A 12,887-nucleotide genomic window follows, 5' to 3' on the forward strand; every position below is an offset into this window, starting at 1 on the left:
GAGAGAGAGAGAGAGAGAGAGAGAGAGAGAAAGAGAGAGAGATAGAGGGAGAGAGAGATAGAAAGAGAGAGAGAGAAAACATTCAGACCACATTTAGAATATTTAATGAGGTGTAGGAATGGGAATCTTAAAGGGACAGTTCACCGAAAAAGTAAAATTCTCTCATTATTGACTCACCCTCATGATATCCCGGGTGTGTGTGACTTTATTTCTTCAGCAGAACACATTTGAAGAAAAATAGAGAAATATCTCAGCTCAGCAGGTCCTTATAATGCAAGTGGATGGTGATCAGACTTTTGAAGCTCCCAAAATCACATCATCCATAAGACTCCAGCGGTTAAAATAATGTCTAATAACATGACACGATAAATTTTGTTGCAAAAAGATCAATATGTCAGCACTTTAACTCTTAGTCCTACTTCTGGCCAGTAGCCGCATGTGCGAGGGACAATCACATTGGCGTGTTCACGTGAGAACTGATGCACGTGCGGCAGTCGGAAGAGCAGCGCTGTTTACAAGCGAGGAGGAGGAACGCTGTACAGAAGCTTGGATGGTTTTGGTGTATATTAGGGCTGTCAATCGGTTAGAATTTTCTATTGAATTAATTACATGATGTCCTGATTAATTAATCGCATATACAAATATTTGCTGAGAAAGCCCCTCATATAACAATAACTCAATATATATTGATGAAATAATTATACATACCGGTAGTTATCTTTAAATATTTAAAAATTATATATATATATATATATGTGTCTCGGGTGTGTTGCATCATAAAATAAAATGTTTAGGTCACTGTGTCAATTTAAATATAGTTTAATACTCAATCTTTAAACACATCTTGAGATCTCCCTAATTTAGATCTGTAATTATCTGTTTACTAACAATGTTGCGTTTGTTTATCCTGGATGTCTCAACCGAGAGGAGAACGTGAGATTACGTCTGTAACACGCCAGCGTGAATACGTCACATGAGAGACCGCGTGATCTCCACCCTCTCCTGAAGCTAACCTGAAGTGATGGATTACAGTAACAAGTACTTACATATTGATCTTTATCACACCAAATGCAGTCGTGTCATTTTAGAAGACATTAATTTAACCGCTGGAGTCGTATGGATGATGTTTATGCTGACTGTCTGGGATTTTTGGAGCTTCAAAAGTCTGATCACCATCCACTTGAATTATAAGGACCTGCTGAGCTGAGATATTTCTCTGTTTTTCTCCAAATGTGTTCTGGTGACATAAGAAAGTCTTCTACACCTGAGACATCATCAGGATGAGTCAATAATGAGAGAATTTAATATTTTTTGGGTGAACTGTCCCTTTAAGAAATTTATCTATTCTGGTTCCTTAATGATTCCATTAACTCTTTTCCTTTAGTATTTTTTTACGAATAATATATTTGTAAATAAGCGATGACCTGTGCCATGTGTGTAACTGCGCGGCACCCACAGCTGATCATTACATGTTTCACGGTACGCCTAACTATGTGCTTTAGCCATGACTGTATTCACAATATATTACGGTCTCTTGGACCATTTTATTGCTTATAAAATACTTATTAAAACAACACATCAGGAGCATCTTTAACTACATGATACTACTGATTCCGATTAAGTTTTACAAACCTAAAATACTCAATCTAAACAATATAATACTCAATCTAAACAATATAATACTCAATTTAAACCGCTGTTGGTTCTCGTTTCCCAATAGAGGTGTGTCTCGTCTGGATACTTCGGCTATCAGAAGGCCACTTCACTTTTCATAAGCGGCACTGACATCTGTGACTAGCGGCAGAATAAAATAACATTCAGCTCACATCAATATCAGCCGAGTGAAAGCGCAGATGTGGGAGGGGCCAGGGGGATGTTCAGGCTGGCACTGAGTGCGCTCCCAGCGCCGTGCATCAGCAGACAAGCCCCAAGGACGGCCGTAACTTATTTTACAATCGTTTAGTCTCAGCTCAAGTGGAAAACGTGACAACTTATCTCTGCTGACAAGATGCCATCCCAAAGTGAACAATTATCCACCTTGTTCTAGCAGCTCCTTTGTGCAACACACACACACACACCTTAACGTCACACACACTTTTGTTCTCTCCCTCATTTTCTCTGCTTGTCTCCTCCAGTTCAACACCATCTCTCTTCAAGCTGCTCGAGCTAAAAAGTCATTTTTCAGTCTGCTAAAATTGTAGCAGACACTTGCTGCCAGACAGCTACTGATTTTGTTTTAGGCAATATCCAGCTGCCTCAGTGGAGGAGAGGAGAAGAAGAAAAAAGAGGAGAGGAGGACTCATCCACCAAGGTCTTCTCGGAGAACCCGGGCACACGTTAATGTAAGTCGTGCTTGTGCTTTGCCGATATATTCATTGGTGCAGATAGTGGCTTTCTGGAACTATCGGGTATCCACAGACATCTCTGCCAATCGTTCTTGTATAATTCCTCCGTGTCCGGTGTGGGAGGAGTCTGCATTTAAAACAACCATCACTGACAGACAATATTCATCCATATTTTATCCTCACTTCAGTTCAAATCTGGTTCTTTTGTGTTCTATTAGAAGCCCAAATTTGATCATTAAAATGTTTCATTTGTAACGAAGCCAAGTCGCCGTCATTTCAAAATAAGAGTCCTGAAATAAGCATGTGTATTTCGGGCTTGTTCATGGTCCTGTGTTACGATTGTTTGGATTTTGTTCGCACCTTTATGTCTGTGCCTGTCATAGTGAGGAGAAATCCTATTAATCGATTTTAAAGCTATCGGCCGATTCATCGTTATCAGCCTTCGCCACCATCTAAAGGCCCTTGCATACTTCCTACGAAATCGAAGAACGAATTGTCATTTAGCCCAAAATTTGTCCAAAAAGGTTTTTATGAGTTTGTTTTGGAGGTGTGCGTTCACATACAACATGAATCGAGCGTTTCACACAGCACGATTACATACAAAGTCAATGGACGCAAATTCAAAGCAGCAGGCATGCTAATGAAGCAAATGGAGCGAAGCGAAAATGCAAAATTGCTTCATTCGAGTGTTCGCGTGAGTTGAAATTGATCAATTTGAGCTAAATATCCGCATGATGCATTGTTGCGAAAGCATATCAGCATTGAGATCGTCCGGATGTCACTGATGTACTGGTGTAGCAGCAGAAGAAATATGGAAATATGGACGAGAAAATGGGTGTAGCGGTGTGTGTGTGTGGGCACCGAATTTAATGACACAACGTCAACATATCTGGGACTTCCACAACAGACACAGAGCAGCAATCATTGTGAAATCAGCCATGGATGATGGCGGAAAGATAAGTCGTCGTAGAAGCCCCGCCTCCTGTCCTTTTCCGGAAGAGAAGTGGGAATACTCGCGCGAACGGCAGTTTAAAAATGTTTTTATCCAGCAGTCAAACTCGCGCAAGCAATTTTTTTTCGCCTTCTATGTGAACGTATCATAACAGCTTGCCGGAAGGAAATTTTAGAAGAACTTCTGACCGACTGCTAAACATCATCTTACTGCCATTGGTCCACGACATCGGTAGGCGTGTCCAGGAGCTCCACCTACTTTGAAGCAGCCAATTCCGTTCAGTCGGTTCAAAGGAACACACCACTGTGCAGTTATCAGCGAGCTGGTGCCGGTGTAACTACATCTGTACGTGTGTTCACAAAGACACATTTTCCAAGTCCATGTCATGTGATTTTTGGGGGGATTAATTATTCTACTCAAATACTCTTAAGTGCCCATTCACGCTTTTGTTTTATATGCTTTACTCATGTGCCTTCTGCAGATCAAGATATTCTCACATTTGCCCAAAGTCAGATAGGCCAGTCATGATGCTTCGTGTGTTTTCCACCTATTAACACTCTTTAAAACACCCATCTTTGCAGTCACACAAGCGTCATCATAAATGACAATAACAGAGTGCAATCGCAGCATATTAGACACGTATAGGGTGTTTTTCACACTCGCTTCAGATCCAGCAATCCTTCTGCGCCTGTGGAAATTATAAAAAGGATGTTTAACTCAACAAGTTAAGTTCTCTTAGGGCTTGTCCACCAAAAGCACGCACACCCCTCCTCCATGCCCAGAGCGCCCAGAGCACCAAACACAACAGTCATAATCAAAGAGACACGCTCATTAATCCTGTTGCTGTTTGTCTGTAATGATTAAGTGAGATGGGGTATCAGGAAGAGTCACAGAGGGGATTTGGGCAATAGATGCTCCATGTAAAGATACAGGGATGTCACTCCCGTTCCCGTGCCCTCTGGACAGTGTGAAGTGGGACAACAAAAGACAGAGAGAGGCTGATCACTGGAGGGGATCTTATCTCTTTAAACGGACTTGGCTTTGTTTCCTCTGGAATAAAAGAGCTCATTACTGAGGCCGTGTTCCTCAGACAGCAGCCAGAACGGTCCGAACATGCCGGTCCTGATGGCATCGTACAATAAGCTTCCAATGGTTAACATCAGTTATCACAAACTAAACTTTTATTCATCTTTAGTAATGTTAGTGAAAATGCATTAGTATATGTTGAAATGAACATTAAATAAGATTAATAAATGCTGTAAAATATTGTTAATGGTTAGTTAATCTGAGCTAATGTTAATAAATGGAACATATTTGTAAAGTATTCCCAAATTAATAATCAATTAATGAATTGTAGATCATTTTAATCTGGTAGATTATACCGGGTATACACACACCTTTAAATTATATATATACACTCACCTAAAGGATTATTAGGAACACCTGTTCAATTTCTCATTAATGCAATTATCTAATCAACCAATCACATGGCAGTTGCTTCAATGCATTTAGGGGTGTGGTCCTGGTCAAGACAATCTCCTGAACTCCAAACTGAATGTCAGAATGGGAAAGAAAGGTGATTTAAGCAATTTTGAGCGTGGCATGGTTGTTGGTGCCAGACGGGCCGGTCTGAGTATTTCACAATCTGCTCAGTTACTGGGATTTTCACACACAACCATTTCTAGGGTTTACAAAGAATGGTGTGAAAAGGAAAAACATCCAGTATGCGGCAGTCCTGTGGGCAAAAATGCCTTGTTGATGCTAGAGGTCAGAGGAGAATGGGCCGACTGATTCAAGCTGATAGAAGAGCAACTTTGCCTGAAATAACCACTCGTTACAACCGAGGTATGCAGCAAAGCATTTGTGAAGCCACAACATGCACAACCTTGAGGCGGATGGGCTACAACAGCAGAAGACCCCACCGGTACCACTCATCTCCACTACAAATAGGAAAAAGAGGCTACAATTTGCAAGAGCTCACCAAAATTGGACAGTTGAAGACTGGAAAAATGTTGCCTGGTCTGATGAGTCTCGATTTCTGTTGAGACATTCAGATGGTAGAGTCAGAATTTGGCGTAAACAGAATGAGAACATGGATCCATCATGCCTTGTTACCACTGTGCAGGCTGGTGGTGGTGGTGTAATGGTGTGGGGATGTTTTCTTGGCACACTTTAGGCCCCTTAGTGCCAATTGGGCATCGCTTAAATGCCACGGCCTACCTGAGCATTGTTTCTGACCATGTCCATCCCTTTATGGCCACCATGTACCCATCCTCTGATGGCTACTTCCAGCAGGATAATGCACCATGTCACAAAGCTCGAATCAATTCAAATTGGTTTCTTGAACATGACAATGAGTTCACTGTACTAAAATGGCCCCCACAGTCACCAGATCTCAACCCAATAGAGCATCTTTGGGATGTGGTGGAATGGGAGCTTCGTGCCCTGGATGTGCATCCCACAAATCTCCATCAACTGCAAGATGCTATCCTATCAATATGGGCCAACATTTCTAAAGAATGCTTTCAGCACCTTGTTGAATCAATGCCACGTAGAATTAAGGCAGTTCTGAAGGCGAAAGGGGGTCAAACACAGTATTAGTATGTGTTCCTAATAATCCTTTAGGTGAGTGTATATATATATATATATATGTGTGTGTGCATGTGCGCGTGTACGTGAGTGTATGTGTGTGTGTGTGAGTGTGTTTGCATGTGCGTGAGTTAGTGTGTGTGTGTGAGAGTGTTTGTGTGTGTGTGTGTGTGCGTGAGTATGTGTGTGTGTGAGAGTGTATGTGTGTGTTCGTGAGTGTATGTGCGTGAGTGAGGGTGTGTGTGTGCACGTGAGTGTGCGCATGAGCGTGTGTGTACGTGAGTGTGTGTGTGTGCGTGAGTGTGTGCGCATGAGTGTGTGCACGTGAGTGTGTGTGTGCGTGTGAGTGAGTGTGCACGTGAGTGAGTGTTTGCGTGTGTGTTCGTCAGTGTATGTGCGTGCGTGAGTGTGTGTGTGTGCGTGCACGTGAGTGTATATGTGTGTCTGCGTGAGTGTGTGCGTGAGTGTGTGTGTGTGTGTCTGAGTGTGTGCGTGTGTGTGTCTGAGTGTGTGTGTGTGTGTGAGTGTGTGTGTGTCTGAGTGTGTGTGAGTGTGTGTGTGTGTGTGAGTGTGTGTGTGTCTGAGTGTGTGTGAGTGTGTGCGTGTGTGTGTCTGAGTGTGTGTGTGTGTCTGAGTGTGTGTGAGTGTGTGCGTGTGTGTGTCTGAGTGTGTGTGTGTGTCTGAGTGTGTCTGAGTGTGTGCGTGTGTGTGTCTGAGTGTGTGTGTGTGTGTGAGTGTGTGTGTGTCTGAGTGTGTGTGAGTGTGTGTCTGATTGTGTGTGCGTGAGTGAGTGTGTCTGAGTGAGTGTGTCTGACTGTGTGTGCGTGCGTGCGTGTGTGTGTGTATGTGTGTGAGTGTAGGTGTGTGTGTGTGTGTGTGTGTGTGAGTGTAGGAGTATGTGTGTGTGTGCGTGAGTGTAGGAGTGTGTGTGTGTGTGTGTGTGCGCGAAACACAACAGTGGCATTATATAAATGATCTGGCATTTAAAGGGTTAAAATCCTGAAAATAAATGAATATTTGGTAGTTATGATCAGGACTGATGTTGCTTATAAAATCAAAGTCAGTGAAATTGGAATATTATTATGGCAGTTTTTGGACGTGGACATTTGTGTCCTCTGAGAAACAGTTTTGTATTGATGCACAAGAGTTAAACACACTATTGCAGTGGACCGAAGGGCGCAGAAATGAGTGTTTTCAAACATAATTTTTTTAGGAAAAGTGCCTCATCTGGCATTGGTCGGCAGAACAGATAATCCCGCCCCAAATGTCCGCCAGTCATTGGGCCAGTGTTCAAGACGCTTAAAGAGAGTAAAGTTATGATCCAGAGCCACATATTAAGATGGAACAGGAGCAAGTATTTCAACACTGACAAAATAACTCACTTTTATACCAATTAAACAATCCCTAATATAAAATGAGTAAACAATAATAGCGTTAAGATATAAGGCTTTATATTTGTTAACAATCTGTCAGCAAGTGCCTGAACGAAAGGTCAGAGGTCAGTCAATGATTTCTCCCCGTCTCAGCGCAGCTACTTGAGACATTTGCGTGTGGAACTTCCGTTAATTACTACACTACCAGTCGTCTCTCTCCATTCCTGTCTGTCTCTGTCCCTCAGAAGAGAGACAGGATCTCTGCCAGCTCCTGGGGCAAGAGGTGACAAGCAATCAGCGTCCCACACTCCCGTCATCTAGCCATCAGATCTGATCCAGTCAGGACATGGACAGACACATCATAAGGCCGGCCGAAATGTTATTTATAAGAAACTCCTGGAAGGGGACGGGGGACGCAAACAGCCACTCACAGCACGACAGCCCTCCGGGAGCACCGCAGTGTCCGATCAGCCCTCCTGCATATCACCCAAACTGAAGCAGAGGCCACGGATGATAAACACACGGCGCTTCATTTGCTAATTGTTATGTTTAAGAGTGGCATGCCAGTCACACCCATCAAGCGATGACTGGGCACACTGAGGATAGATGCTTTATTTGGCTCGCCTCTTTATTACATACAGCACCAGTTAAGAGGGGACAGGATTGGGAGAAGACAGAAAGAATGGGATAGCGACATGCTGCAGTCTGCCTTTGAATCTCCGTTGCCCGCGTGAGCGCTAAGACATATGTGGGCATGTGGCTCTGGTACGGTTTCTTCTTAAAGGATGGCACGGCACTTAGACTCATTCATATAGAGGAAAGCTGATCTGATTGTTTAGGGTTATAGTTTCTCTGACCAATCAGATATCACTTTCCCAATGAATAAACCGCCAGCAGCTACAGGCCGTCCAGGCTAAGCTAATATAAATATGTTCTTACGCTAACATGTAGCTATGAAAAAGCTGGAGGTCTGCCAAACTACTGTTGTGCATTTAACAAAAATACAAATGAATAAAAGGTTAATATAATTGTGTTCACATACACAACAACACTCATGAGACAGTCGCTCATAATTCCCCATAGGTGTCAAACTACGGAGGCACGTTTCTATGGCAACCTATAGATGCATGTTGCTTCACAGCTATTGTTTAAATGACACACAACTAGACATTCTGAGGTGAGGTTATTCTGAAAAGGTCTTTAATATGAATTTTAAAGCGGGTGTGTTTAATGCATAGATTGTATATGGATCAGCACGATTGCTCTGTTCCAGAGTCATGTGATCTGTTCGTGGCTCAGCTGTGAGTATGTCTTGTCCTGCTGCGGGGAGCCCGTTTAAGCTTTTCACAGCTTTAATAGTTATCGGGGGTAAACATGGGGGCAAATACAAGCTGAGGTCAAATGACAGCCCACATCAGCATGCAAATACACAGCTGTCAGTCTAACAGTGATGTGTGTGTGTGTGTGTGTGTGTGTGTATTTCAGTTTGAGTGTGTGAACTGTATGTGTGTGTGTGTGTGTTTGAGTGTGTGTGTGTGTGTTTGTGTGCGTGCATGAGTGTGTGTGTTTAAGTGTGTGTGTGTGTTTGAGTGTGTGTGTGTGTGTTTGAGTGTTTGTTTGAGTGTGTGTGTGTGTTTGAGTGTTTGTTTGAGTGTGTGTGTGTGTGTGTGTGTGTGTTTGAATGTTTGTTTGAGTGTGTGTGTGTGTGTTTGAGTGTTTGTTTTGTGCGTGTGTGTGTGTTTGAGTGTTTTTTTTGAGTGTGTGTGTGTTTGTGTGCGTGCATGAGTGTGTGTGTTTGAGTGTGTGTGTGTGTGTTTGAGTGTTTGTTTGAGTGTGTGTGTGTGTGTTTGTGTGCGTGCATGAGTGTGTGTGTGTGCGTGCATGAGTGTGTGAATTTGAGTGGTTTTTTTGAGTGTGTGTGTGTGTGTGTGTGTTTGTGTGCGTGCATGAGTGTGTGTGTTTGAGTGTGTGTGTTTGAGTGTTTTTTTTTGAGTGTGTGTGTGTGTGTGTGTGTTTGTGTGCATGCATGAGTGTGTGAATTTGAGTGTTTTTTTGAGTGTGTGTGTGTGTGTGTTTGAGTGGTTTTTTTGAGTGTGTGTGTGTGTGTGTGTGTGCATGAGTGTGTGAATTTGAGTGTTTTTTTTGAGTGTGTGTGTGTGTGTGTGTGTGTGCGTGCAAGAGTGTGTTTTTGAGTGTGTGCGTGCATGAGTGTGTGTGTTTGAGTGGTTTTTTTGAGTGTGTGTGTGTGTGTTTGTGTGCGTGCATGAGTGTGTGTGTGTTTGAGTGTTTTTTTTGAGTGTTAGTGTTTGAGTGTGTTTGTGTGCGTGCATGAGTGTGTGTTTGTGTGTTTGAGTGTGTGTGTCCACAGGGGGGATATGTGGGATTTTATAAAAAATACACATGTATGGCATTTTCTATGACAACAGAACGGTGCAGCCTGATGAACACTGTATTCAACACATTTCTCTTCTGCTGTCGTCTTGTCATCAACAGATGAGCCTTTAGTAATGTGGGACTCCTCTGAGTGGCCATTACTTTGATAAACAGCTCAAGAAGCATTAGGGGTGACACAAGGATCAATGAAAGGTGGTGTGTGTGTGTGTGTGTGTGTGTGTGGTTTACAACTGTAGGATAACAAATCACTATATTCTGGCTGTGTTGGACTGATGTCGAGTGTTTGTTGTTTGGAGTTGGCGACAAGAACTTGCCTGAAATCGAGACGTCTTGTCGGCAGGTGTGCGCACTGTCCCAACTGTACCAAAACTACAGCTCAGTACTGTATGTACACACACACACACACACAGAACGTGAAGATGATGTGAACGACTCTCACCTGTACTGATCCCGGAGTTGGCGATGACTGTGGCGTCAGTCCACTGGTCAGCGCTGGACACGGAGTATGAGCGCTGATGCATCCCGTCCGGACGACTGTTAAACGACACCAGACTGATGCCGCTCGCCATCTGAGATGCAGAAGAACTACTGCTCACGGATCCTAAAAACATAACAACAATACAAATAGATTGTATGATATGATAAAAATTAGAAACCTTTTCAAAATCTAAAACGCTGTGAGGTTCATGAGATGTTTGTGTCAATGTTGGTTTCATACAGTTTGAAAAACATTTATTGCATTTTAAATACAAATATTTATTTGGCGGACAAAAGTTTTTGAAATATGAATAATATTTTAAAACAAAAATGTCACTGCTTATATTGCACACGTAATAATAATAAAAGATGATTTCAAACTACTTCAAGAATTTTAGCTTTTAATTTCGACTATACTTGCCTCCAAACGATTATACCACTTCCACAGTTACTTTAACCCCAATAACAAATATCACAATTAACTGAACTCAGAAATTAAAAACATGCTCCAGACAAAACAATTAGCATCACTTCATTGACCAAAGTACATCTGGAATATGTTTTTGCTATCAATTATTAGCTTCTCCACACGTCTCAATCAGTACCGATGCTCCCTAGAAGAAGGCTATGCAGTCTGCGTAGGGCACCAACTCTCTAGGGGGGCACCATCTTACCCTAGGAGGGCATCAGAAAGTCCACTGGCTGCCCTTAATCGCACGTTATACGTTATTCAAGGACCCGAAAGCAGTTGCTGAACACAGATGATCGTTTCGCGCTCATATCACTCGAACCCACCCCCGTCCCGTCCGTCCCGTCCCATCCACCTGGAACTCTCTGTAGGGCATCAATTTGGCCAGCGGTGGCCCTGGTATCAATCATGCCATTTTGAGCAGAATATAGAACTATTAACATACCTAATATGTCCCCAGTGTTCAACAGTGAATAAGAATCTTGTCAAATGAATCATTGCAATAATAACATACATACACATATACAGTATATACATATATATATATATATATATATAAAATCTCCTGTTTTATATATAAAGATGGATGGGAGCTATTACAACCGTAACTAAAAATGTCACATGCACCAAACTTGTCTGATTTGCTCTAGTCAACAAGCATAAATACTCCCATCAGAATCCCCGAAGGTTAATCATCATCACCATGAGTCATCATTAAACAGCGGCACGCTCCGTCTGACTCACGTTGTAATTCAAGTGGACATCATAGGCATTCATATCTAATCGCACTAATAAGATTACAAAACTGAGCCCAAAAGAAAGCAGAAAGAACGTGATATGATATAAGATACGCATACAGATTTAAAAACGACCAAACATAACGTTTGTTCAATAGCGGCAAACAGAACGTAAACAATCATTTGCCACCGCTATAGTCGCTGAACACATAATGCTTGATGTGGTCAGATATAAGCAGCGTTCAGTATATATTTGAATGTTGTTGCATAAAGGTGTACCCACAGGCCTCCACCGCCCGCTGCAAACGCCACTGAATCAAATGTCACGACTCAATTGAATCTCCACTGTAGTGGATAAATCAGACGGCAGCACATTTGGGTAAATGGCAAACACGATCACACTCCAGGAGAGGCTTAATAAACTATTTTAACATCAGCGGTCATCTGGAGGAAAATGAAGAGTCAATGTACACGGTGCATAAACAGCAGCGCTTTAATGGATCCTGTGTGTAAATGAAGCTCACACAAGAGATGTTATCGGTGACGTTCAACCCCAAAATTCTGTCATGATCAAGAGGCGTGTGTGATCATGCTGGTGGCCCTGCGGTCAAATCCTTGACTTACAAATGCTTTCACCGGCTTACCACAGAGTGAATGATCTCTTTTCTCCTCTATCGCTCCCTCCCTCCCTCCCTCTCTCGCTCTCATTAGTGCTCATTTCGGACTTGGCTGACTGCAGAACGAGTGCTGATTGCATTAATATTCATGACGATAATTAGTACATGTATTATGGGCCACTGAATATTCATGCTATTAGTTTGGTCCTCCTGCTGCTGTGTGTGTGTGCATGAAAAGGGTGTTTAACACTCCTTGGGGGGGCTTAAGGATTGTTGATCTCACGAGTATGTGTAATAATATCTAAACAATGCAGTAATTGTTTAAATCTGTAACTAATGAATACTGCACTATTCTGCAGCCCATTATATTGACATTCAGATAATACAATGATTTTCCGCTTTTCTCCGCAATTTTGGAACGCCCAATTCCCGCTACTTAGTAGGTCCTCGTGGTGACGCTGTTACTCGCCTCAATCCGGGTGGTGGAGCACGAGTCTCAGTTGCCTCCACGTTGAGACCGTCAATCCGCGCATCTGATCACGTGACTCGTTGTGCATGACACCGCAGAGACTCACAGCACGTGGAGGCTCATGCTACTCTCCACGATCCACACACAACTCACCACACGCCCCATTGAGAGAACCACTAATCACCACCACGAGGAGGTTACACCATGTGACTCTACCCTCCCTAGCAACCGGGCCAATTTGGTTGCTAAGGAGACCTGACTGGAGTCACTCACCACACGCCCCATTGAGAGAACCACTAATCACCACCACGAGGAGGTTACACCATGTGACTCTACCCTCCCTAGCAACCGGGCCAATTTGGTTGCTAAGGAGACCTGACTGGAGTCACTCACCACACGCCCCATTGAGAGAACCACTAATCACCACAACGAGGAGGTTACCCCATGTGACTCTACCCTCCCTAG

At 43.0% G+C, this 12,887-nt stretch overlaps 1 protein-coding gene across 1 annotated transcript in view; it reads right to left on the bottom strand.

Annotated features, from left to right (window-relative positions):
• Positions 1-12,887, bottom strand: part of LOC127653720 (arf-GAP with GTPase, ANK repeat and PH domain-containing protein 1-like) — a 170,599-nt gene that overhangs the window by 50,965 nt on the left and 106,747 nt on the right. The window contains exon 13 of the mRNA XM_052140515.1: positions 10,093-10,254. Within this exon, the coding sequence (XP_051996475.1) occupies positions 10,093-10,254 (162 nt within the window). The remainder of the gene's footprint in view (positions 1-10,092; positions 10,255-12,887) is intronic.

The sequence above is a fragment of the Xyrauchen texanus genome, chromosome 13 (assembly GCF_025860055.1).
Source record: "Xyrauchen texanus isolate HMW12.3.18 chromosome 13, RBS_HiC_50CHRs, whole genome shotgun sequence".
Classification (NCBI taxonomy): Eukaryota; Metazoa; Chordata; class Actinopteri; order Cypriniformes; family Catostomidae; genus Xyrauchen; species Xyrauchen texanus.